Here is an 11,059-nt window from a genome sequence, read left to right on the forward strand (position 1 = left end):
CGCAGGGCCGGAGTGCACACCCTCCAGAGGGCACTCGCTGTTCGGGGCGGAGTGATTTGGAGCGCAGGATGCCTGCGGAGCTGAGCGTATCCGTGTATTGGCGTTGCTGTGTGCACGCGAATCGTGTATTGGCGTTGCTGTGTGCACGCGAATCATTTTAAAAACGTTAATCTGATGATCCGCTGATACGGTCTAATGTAAACCCCACCTTAATGTGGATGGGTATTCAGTTTTCTGGGACATGTGCCAAGGACTGTGTTGTATGTGGCTGATAAGTGATGTCTCAAACCACCTCTTCTGTTCAGTGATGGTCATTCCAGGTTGACAAAGATGGCTTATTTTACTCCTCTTTCAAACCACCAGTCTTCTCCGAATAGAATGTGTCCTTTGTTATTGAGATGAAGATAGACTGCAGAGTTCTGGCCTGAGGAACTGGCTCTCCTGTGTTGAGCCATGTGCTTGTGAAGCGGTTGTTTTGTTTCCCCAACGTACAGGTTTGTGCATACCTCACTGCATTGAATTGCATACACTACATTGTCCTGTTTGTGTCTGGGTATTCTGTCCTTAGGATGGACCAATTTCTGCCTCAGTGTTACTGGGTCTGAGGTGTACAGGGATGTGTTTGTGGAAGATCCTCCTGAGTTTCTTGTCCAGAAATGTAGGGAATGATAACATTCTTGTATTTGTTTCTGTTTTCTTCCCTGTCCATAATGTTTCTTTTTCTGGTCTTGACAAAAGCCCAGTTGGGATACCTGCACTTTTGAAGTACTTCCTTGATGTGTTTTCGCTCCTTCTGTTTTCCCTCTAACATTGTAGGAATATTCTGAGCTCTGTGATGTAAGGTCCTAATAACCCAATTTGTGTTCCAGTTGGTAGTGAGAGTCAAATAGTAGGTACTGGTCTGTGTGGGAGGGGTTCTGGTAGACCTCCATGCTAAGGCTTCTGTCTTGTTTGATATGCACACTGCAGTCTAAAAAGGCTAGGTTGTTTCCACCAACATCCTCCCAAGTGAACTTGATGTTAATATCCACTGCATTTTTTACCCCCAGTTTGACAAGCGGGTGCTCGACCAGTGCCGTCATGGCTACAGTGGCTACAGGAACGGACGGCTGTTTGCTTGCACTAGGTTACTGCCACCCCTCCCCCCAAGTCCTGAGTTTTCATGTTGTAAAGTATACTTATTTTGTGCTTATGTGCTGAGGTGTTTTTTTAAATGTTCCCACACTGTACTCCCCATAGGAGCATAGTGTGGGGGTTGCTTTTTTTCCTCCTCTCTCATGTTACTCTAATTATTTTCTTTCCATCCCTGTCTTCCTGTCCTGTCTACTCCCCCTCTGTTAATTGTATGTGTATATGTACAGACGGGTTGATGGCCAATTTCGCTAGTACTTGTGACTAGTGACAATAAAGGGTTCATTCATTCATTGATGTGCTCTGTGAAAGCTTTCACCTCATGGGTTTTGATTTTTACCCAGGTGCCATCCACATACAGTGGTGCTTGAAAGTTTGTGAACCCTTTAGAATTTTCTATATTTCTGCATAAATATGACCAAAAACATCATCGGATTTTCACACAAGTCCTAAAGGTAGATAAAGAGAACCCAGTTAAACAAATGAGACAAAAATATTATACTTGGTCATTTATTTATTGAGGAAAATGATCCAATATTACATATCTGTGAGTGGCAAAAGTATGTGAACCTCTAGGATGAGCAGTTAATTTGAAGGTGAAATTAGAGTCAGGTGTTTTCAATCAGTGGGATGACAATCAGGTGTGAGTGAGCACCCTGTTTTATTTAAAGAACAGGGATCTATCAAAGTCTGATCTTCACAACACATGTTTGTGGAAGTGTATCATGGCACGAACAAAGGAGATTTCTGAGGACCTCAGAAAAAGTGTTGCTGATGCTCATCAGGCTAGAAAACATTACAAAACCATCTCTAAAGAGTTTGGACTCCACCAATCCACAGACAGACAGACTGTGTACAAATGGAGGAAACTCAAGACCATTGTTACCCTCCCCAGGAGTGGGCAACCAACAAAGATCACTCCAAGAGCAAGGCGTGTAATAGTCGGCGAGGTCACAAAGGACCCCAGGGTAACTTCTAAGCAACTGAAGGCCTCTCTCACATTGGCTAATGTTAATGTTCATGAGTCCACCATCAGGAGAACACTGAACAACAATGGTGTGCATGGCAGGGCTGCAAGGAGAAAGCCACTGCTCTCCAAAAAGAACATTGCTGCTTGTCTACAGTCTGCTAAAGATCATGTGGACAAGCCAGAAGGCTATTGGACAAATGTTTTGTGGACGGATGAGACCAAAATAGAACTTTTTGGTTTAAATGAGAAGTGTTATGTTTGGAGAAAGGAAAACACTGCATTCCAGCATAAGAACCTTATCCCATCTGTGAAACATGGTGGTGGTAGTATCATGGTTTGGGACTGTTTTGCTGCATCTGGGCCAGGATGGCTTGCCATCATTGATGGAACAATGAATTCTGAATTATATCAGCGAATTCTAAAGGAAAATGTCAGGGCATCTGTCCATGAACTGAATCTCAAGAGAAGGTGGGTCATGCAGCAAGACAACGGCCCTAAGCACACAAGTTGTTCTACCAAAGAATGGTTAAAGAAGAATAAAGTTCATGTTTTGGAATGGCCAAGTCAAAGTCCTGACCTTAATCCAATCGAAATGTTATGGAAGGACCTGAAGTGAGTAGTTCATGTGAGGAAACTCACCAACATCCCAGAGTTGAAGCTGTTCTGTATGGAGGAATGGGCTAAAATTCCTCCAAGCCGGTGTGCAGGACTGATCAACAGTTACCGGAAACGTTTAGTTGCAGTTATCGCTGCACAAGGGGGTCACACCAGATCCTGAAAGCAAAGGTTCACATACTTTTGCCACTCACAGATATGTAATATTGGATCATTTTCTTCAATAAATAAATGACCAAGTATAATATTTTTGTCTCATTTGTTTAACTGGGTTCTCTTTCTCTACTTTTAGGACTTGTGTGAAAATCCGATGATGTTTTTGGTCATATTTATGCAGAAATATAGAAAATTCTAAAGGGTTCACAAACTTTCAAGCACCACTGTACCTGAACCAGTGGCTGGGAGTGACTACTGAAAAAGTGCTTTGTTTTCCACTTCCTCCATGTATAGGTTGGCCACTGGGGACACTGGTGAGCCCATGGCACATCCATGTTTGTCTGTAGAAAATATTCATTGAACTGGAAATAGGTGGTCAGGCAGAAGTTAAGCAGGATGCAAATGTGGTCTGTGGTAAGGTGCTGACTTGAAGTCATTTCCTAACTCATCAGGCTGCTTCTGTGATAGGAATGCAGGTGAAAGAAGTGATATCATAGGAAACCATTTCATCAGAGTCTACCTTTAGGTCTGCAACTTTCATGGCAAAATCATGGGAGTTATTGATATTTGGAGTGTTGCCAACAAGGGGAGCCAGGATGGTGGCTAGGTGTTTGGCAAAGTTATAGGTGCTGCTATAGTTTATGCTACTGATGGGTCTGAGTGGAGCCCCTTCTTGTGACTCTTGGGGAGATCGTAAATGAAAGGAATGGCTTCCCTGGGGTACAGTCTATAGTATAGACCCTTTTCATTCACATGACCTTCGTAAACGCGACCGCCATTTTGGACATGAAGAAATAACGGTTTATGGCACAGACCCTTTCGGTTCTCGCTCATCTAGCTGCTACAATGACTGCTTAGACTGCAACAATAATACCTAACACACATTTAAGTATCCGTCGTAAAGACGTGAAACTCGTCGAGTGACGAGTGTGTTCATTGATAAGCTAACACAATCTAAAAGTAGACATACCATCACACTGCCCTGGCGCTGTGTACAGTTTACCTTCTATGGTTTGTGCACTCACTATTTGCCATTACTTTCTCCAACCCAGTGTTCGAACTATGCCGATATTTTCAGGGGGTCCCTTTTTTTCCCTTGGGGGGGGTGTGTGCTTGCGCTTGTCTCAGAGCACGGATCTCCAAACATATGAGAAGCCTATCGCACATATCACGCAGACTCCACACCTCCACACACGCATCGCGTCTGAAGTCATAACTTATCAGGGGAAATCGTGTCCGCATTGGCATGTTCAAAAAACAACCTCGCGTCAACAATGATACCACACGCAAGAAAAAAAAAAACAGTCAGGCTACTCAACACATCTGATCCACAGCAGCACCAAAGCATCACTGGAAATCATGTCAACAACCAATCTTCCATTTCAACACGTGTCAACAAACAAATGGCACCACAAACATGAACGAATCGGTCAGGCTACCGATTCCAAACCCACAGCAGACGAATAATTAAATGCATCTTACCTTAAAGCAGAATCGACCACAAAGAAAGTCTGTTGGCACACTTCCTTTCTACTAGTTTGTGTCCCCAACCTGGCAGCAGCAGTCGTTGTCATATCGGTTTATTTTATCTTTGATGTAAAACACAACACTTCGGATATGCAAATGCTTCCCGTTACACACGATTGCTATGTCAATAAACATCATTTTGCCAATATTTTAGAGACCATCCATCTTCTCCGTCGGTCAGCATAAATCTTGCCTTGTGTGTTGATGGTTACTACATCCAGGTGCACAACAATATAATGGCATGATGGAAGTCTTGCTGAAAGTAAAAACTTTCTTTGATGGCTATATTCCTTTCGATGCTTCGCCGTCGTTCCTCGTTGTTGGCTGTGGTAGACTACTGGTAGTACATGTCCAAAATGGCGGCCGCATTTGTCGTGACGTCACGTGAAAAGGGTCCATAGAGGTCAGTTGATGCATGGTCCTTTTTGAGTTGCTGTAGACAGCTCACAACTCCCCCCCCGGTAACTGTTGGCTTTAAAAAAAAAAAGCCCACCAGTTATAAAACAAAAGTTAAACCATCAACCAGAAAAGGACCATACTAATCACCGAATCTCTGTACTACAGACTGTAGCCCAGGGAAGCCATTCCTCTCATTACCCATCTACATCAAGACTCTGTTAACTTCAGAGAGTCACATGATGGCAGACAACCAATGACCCACAGATCACCCTAACAACCCTCTAGGCTAACACTATTCACGCCCAGCCTCCAGTGACCTTAACACCTACAGCAGGGGTCACCAAACTTTTTTCTCTGGGGGCCACATTGTCATTCCTGACTGTGATGGGGGGCCGGGGTCAGGTCAGTTATATAACATAGAATTGTATGACCCAGACAAATATGACCACCAGCAGGCCTCATTGTGTAGTAGAGATTACTAGCCTGGGACAGCCATCCCCACTACTACAGTATATCCACACTACTATATCAACACTTGATTCCTGGCACATATTATTTATCTTTACTAGTGGTTTGCAAAAGTAGTAATCGAGTCTTCACACTTTGTTTTAATTTGAAATACCACAGATATTCCATTTATTTACTTTCTAATAAAAATAACATCAAAGCTGTCAAGGTAAGAAACATCTGCCTAGTTGAGGTGATTGACACTGGCAAAGGTGAGTGGAAAATTATAAAAATTGTAGGTAGGCCTGTTGATATTACTAATACTTGTGTGCAGCACTTAATAAAGGTCAAATAAATAGACCTATAAAATAAATACATTAAAAAAAACTGAAATTATATGAGCAATAGATCAAAGCAGTTGTGCTGTGTCCTGCATGTCATTGCTCTCATCCATGGCCAAAGCAAAAAACTCAAATTCTGATGCTTTCTCATTCAGCTGGTCATACACGGTGTCCCCCAAATCTTCGGTTCACCTGGTCATAGTAGGTGCGGAGAGACTCACCACGTTGAGCGCATCCTTCTTGTCGGAACACACCTCCTTGGCCACAGCAAGCATGCATACTTTAACAAAAAGTCCCCATGAGTAAACGGCTTTCCATGGGTAGCTAGTAGGTGAGCTACCTTATAGCTAGCTCGGACAGCAGCCTGGTTGATCTGGGTTTGGCGAAGGAATACATTCTGCTGTGCAGCCAGTCCGCATTTCATCCTCCAAATCCTGTCTTCTCTTGTTTGCCCTCGCAAACTAGCATACTCTGTGGTGGGTTGCATAGTGACGACGCAGATTATGTTCTTTGAAAATTGACACACTTTCTTTACATACAAGACAAACTGCACGGTCCTTACACTGAACAAAAAAATAAATATCAGTGGTCCACTGTTCTTTAAAAACTCTGCACTCTGTCAACTTTTCACTTACCGCTAGCCACTTTGCTGCCCTGAACACTGAGCTCTCTGCACATGCACTGCCTGTCACTGCTTGATTGCGAGCATATGACAAAAATATGAATAGTTCATTTTATAACTAAAGATCAATTTTAATTGATAAAATCAACAAAATACAAGATGCAGACATGTTATTTGCCAAAAAGCAATTAAAAAAAAATTAAAAATAGGCCATGACCACTTCTGGGGATTGCCTCATAGGGTAAGTTCAAGTGGTGGGGGGCAGAGTCAGCCCACAGTTTGATGACCCCTGACCTACAGGATGACTGAGGAGGTCACTGACCCATGTAACCAATGATTCTCCTCAGGTTTGCTTTTGGTTCACTAGAAGATACTAAAAACACCCCACTAGTCAGCCAGAACTGATGAAACCTTTTGGATGAGAGGTCCTCAAAAACTTCAAGTCTAGTTGCCTTCTTTAGCACCCATGAAATGCAGCCATTCATGGCAGCCTTGTAGCTCATTGAAAAACTCTAGCTATTTAGTTTGCAAATCCTCCAGGAAGTTTAACTACAAGCGTCACTAAGGCTACATCCACACGACAACGAGATTTTTTTTTAAATACCGCATCCACATGGGCAATGGATCAGTAAAACATCAGGTTCACATGGCAACGCAACGCTTGCTGAAAGTGATGCAATATGCATGCCACACCTCTACGTGCGCTGTAAGACGGTCCCATTGGAGACACCAGAACAATAGAAGTACTGTAGATGCATGCCCATAACTGCGCATAGTGACTATCCCTGTCACACTTTCTCACTCCCTATCCTATGGATATAGTCCCTTTAAATCACATGCTCGTTTTCTGAATGGAGACACGGAAAGAGGAGTGAATGGGGGTAGATGGAAGCCGGTACGCCAACATTGATATCCTCCAGCATTCTTTAATGGTCTGGAATAAATTGAATGCTACATGTTGACAGATTACTTTGTTCTTCTACACCCTTTTTGAGGAATGTATTGTTGGACTTAAACCAACATCTGAAGAGGTGAGATTGCTCCCCCCCCATTTTTGCTGGCAGGATTGACTATCCTAAGGCCTATTCTCTCTGTACCATTACACAATAAATATTCACAGTGAAAATATTTTGTAAGTGCATTTCATGAACCAAGTTATAGGATTTGTTGACAACTCACATCAAGTTTGTTACACTTCTACCTGGCATGAAGCACATGTGGTTGTAACATCATCGTAAACAAATCCGTTCTACTCATCCAGACAACTTTGCAACAGCTCCGTTGCCAGATTTTTTTCACTCTGGAACCCGTTCTCAAAAGACTTCGTTTTAGGGCACCCAAAACACCAGTGCCATGTGGACGCCAGGCTGAAACAATAAACAATTTTATCAGATTCACCTGAATTGGTTGCCATGTGGACAGGGCCTAAAATGGCCCAAAGCAAAACCAGTCCATTTACAGCATTTAAATAACCAAATTAAGCCCTGCTAACTTTCAGGTCAAGACTGGAAGTCCCACAGGGCCATAGTCAGGCCATACAGCTTTTTACCCATTTAATATACACTTTTAAAGAAAGACCACCACACTTCTAGAAGTTTATACATTTAATACAGAGCCATGAAACCCTCCCTAACTCTTTAAATAGCTTAACAATAAAATGTACAACAGAACGCAAGTCAAAAAGCATTCATAGAGGCCTAAAGTGCTCAGTGCTTTTTAAACCTCCCAAGCAAGCCAACCCCACAAAATGTCAGACGACCAAAAAAAAAAAAAAACACAAACACACAACACACAGGAATTATAAAGTTAGACCCATTATCTGAGCAATAACTAGTGCCAGAGAAAGTGATGCCATTTGGACTTCAGTGCCACCATTACAGTAGTTTTCATCACAGCAATTCTTTGTCATTTTGTAGAGGGTCTTATTTTCAGGAAAAGTCACAATGGTGGTCACATTGCAGTTGTCTTCATCAAGGCAACCCATCATCTTGATTTTCACAACAGAAGCTGAAATGCAAGACACATTGATCAGTGTAGTACAGGTCTTGTTAAACTTGGACACCATGCCTTTTAATAATAAAAAGGCTCCCAACACACCAAAAAGCACTTGCACACACCTGCCACACCAATGCCAACAAAACACTGCTCCCCAGCACTGCAGTTCATTCTGGTAGTATGGCACATATCCCAAAAGCCAAGTTGACAATGAAAGCATTCAAGTGTTTGTCCTGTTTATTAAAAAAAAAAAAAAAAAGTCAAGCAAAGGCAGGTTTGGACAGAAGAGCTGCTAACTGCTACATTTGAAAGTATTAAAAATAATTTAGTAGCCACATTATCTGATCAGGATTGCACTGCATCTGGAACCCATCCAGTAGAGCAGGGGTGTCAAACCTGATCCATAAAAGGGCCTTGTGGCTGCAGGTTTTCATTCCAGCCATGCAGCAGCACACCTGACTTGGCTCATTCAATCAACTGAACTGTCTTCACACAGTCAAATACTTGCAGCCACACCCACCCTTGATTAAAGGGTGGGTGTGTCAGTTGATTGAATAAGCCAAATCAGGGTGCTGCTGCATGGCTGGAATGAAAACCTGCAGCCACACAGCCCTTTATGGATCAGGTTTGACACCCCTGCAGTAGAGACACTGGAATAAAACTGTTTGCACCAACACATGATCCCCCCCAATAGCAATGATAACTACACCATGACAGGGGGCACACTTGCACTTCATGGTTATGGAGCAGTATGAGGTTTTGCTGCATCTCTGGATACATTTAAAAAAAGCCACACTGGAAAAAAAGGTAGGACTTAATTTACCAAAAGGATTATCATAAAGTGATGTTAGCTTATAAAAAAGATGCAGACAAGCCAAAAGAGTACCCAGTTGTAGGGTAAACAGCTAGGTCCTTGAAAAACACTCACCCAGAGAGCAAGGTTACCTAGAAATGAAACCAGCTCATCTTCAGTTTAAGACATGCTCTACTGAAATCATTTAACATATTTAAAAAAAAAAACAACCAACATTTATGTAACTTACCTGAATATGAGACACTAGCCATCAACACCACACAGAGACCCAAAATAACCGCAGACATGCTTAAAGCAGGAAACCCTAAACAGTCCCACAACCAGCTACTACTAACCATGAAAAACCTATTGCTGTGTTTAAAGACTGTCTATAAATACTGGCTGCCATAATGGTCTGTTAGACCCAATTTACCTCATTAGCTAATTATCAGGAGCAGCTGTGTGAGAGTGACGTAAAGGATCACGTGGACAAAATTATCTGTATTACTCTGAATCTGTACTCTGTATAGGCATGTCAGGTGAAAATTCAAATTCAATCCAAATTGCTTGAAATGGCGCTCATTGAATTCAGAATTGAATTCAAAACATCAAACCTTTCACAGAATTAAAATATGTTTATCTGTTCTTGAGATATTACAAAGCAATGATTGAAAAAATGGCTTAATTTTTAGAAAACTGCAGTGATATTATGTAATAAGATAACATGGTTCAAAATGGGCCTCATTAATGAATGAGATCAAATGTTTTTTTCTTAATTTTTCTATTTTTCAAGATATTTACACGGAAATTGGCAGGCACATAGATGGTTGTATACTGAATACAGAGTTTGAATGAAAAATTAGTAAAAATAAATTATGCAAATTAATATTTAATTAGTATTAATTATGCTAATTATGTAAAATGTTAAATCGGTACACTCAATAAAAAAGTAATAAAAGATTATTTCTAATACTCTGTGCTTTGTAGGCCTTTATATTCCTCAAAAGTAGGACCTACTATTGTTTATATTAAAGAATATAAATTAAAATATTCACAGCTTTCAAGGCTAACCTCGAAAAAACTGTGATCCACATCCAATAAATAACTCCAGTTAATTGAATTGAAATTGACACTCACATTTCTGACTTCCGGTTTTTTAAAATCTCATTCCGACCACCAAGATCTCAATATTTTTCATCAAAACAACCACAGTTATATTCTAAAATAGTTATTTAGTTACATGAATCAGTTTTGTTTGAAAAAACAAGTTGGTAAAGCTATGAAAACTCACTTCAAAGTCTCCTGTGAATCATAACATCAAAACTAGCTGACAGAAAATTTTGCTGAATACTTCATCAGAAATAGTGAGAGCTAGAAAACGTCCTTCTAAAAGTTATCTGACTCATCATATCTCATCTCATTATCTGTAGCCGCTTTATCCTGTTCTACAGGGTCGCAGGCAAGCTGGAGCCTATCCCAGCTGACTACGGGCGAAAGGCGGGGTACACCCTGGACAAGTCGCCAGGTCATCACAGGGCTGACACATAGACACAGACAACCATTCACACTCACATTCACACCTACGGTCAATTTAGAGTCACCAGTTAACCTAACCTGCATGTCTTTGGACTGTGGGGGAAACCGGAGCACCCGGAGGAAACCCACGCGGACACGGGGAGAACATGCAAACTCCGCACAGAAAGGCCCTCGCCGGCCACGGGGCTCGAACCCGGACCTTCTTGCTGTGAGGCGACAGCGCTAACCACTACACCACCGTGCCGCCCAGTTAGCTGACTGATATTCACAAATAATCCAGTTGGAAACCGATCAGAGAGACTCAAAAAGCACTGGCAGTTTCCTGACGTCACGCGAGCAGAGAGTTTTTACTCTGTTGTAACAACTTCAACCTGCCATTACTCCCAAAGAACTGAACAGATATTAACAAGATACATTTCTTTGGAAAGCAGAGATTATAAGCTTTTTAATGATTGTTTTCATGATAGAAAATATTCAAGAGTTAAGCAATGACATATTTGGAAACTTAGATGAGCGTCTGTATGCAG

The 11,059-nt window shown here is 41.7% G+C and overlaps 1 protein-coding gene across 1 annotated transcript; it reads right to left on the reverse strand.

Moving 5' to 3' along the window:
* Positions 1 to 8,006: 8,006 nt before the first annotated feature.
* Positions 8,007 to 9,304, reverse strand: LOC132886058 (sperm acrosome membrane-associated protein 4-like). The gene is made up of 3 exons (XM_060920604.1): positions 9,247 to 9,304; positions 8,326 to 8,436; positions 8,007 to 8,215 (listed from the first exon to the last, which is right to left on the reverse strand). Exons 1-3 carry the CDS (start codon positions 9,302 to 9,304, stop codon positions 8,007 to 8,009), a joined length of 378 nt encoding a protein of 125 aa, XP_060776587.1.
* Positions 9,305 to 11,059: the final 1,755 nt, after the last annotated feature.

This window comes from Neoarius graeffei, chromosome 5 (assembly GCF_027579695.1).
Source record: "Neoarius graeffei isolate fNeoGra1 chromosome 5, fNeoGra1.pri, whole genome shotgun sequence".
NCBI lineage: Eukaryota > Metazoa > Chordata > Actinopteri > Siluriformes > Ariidae > Neoarius > Neoarius graeffei.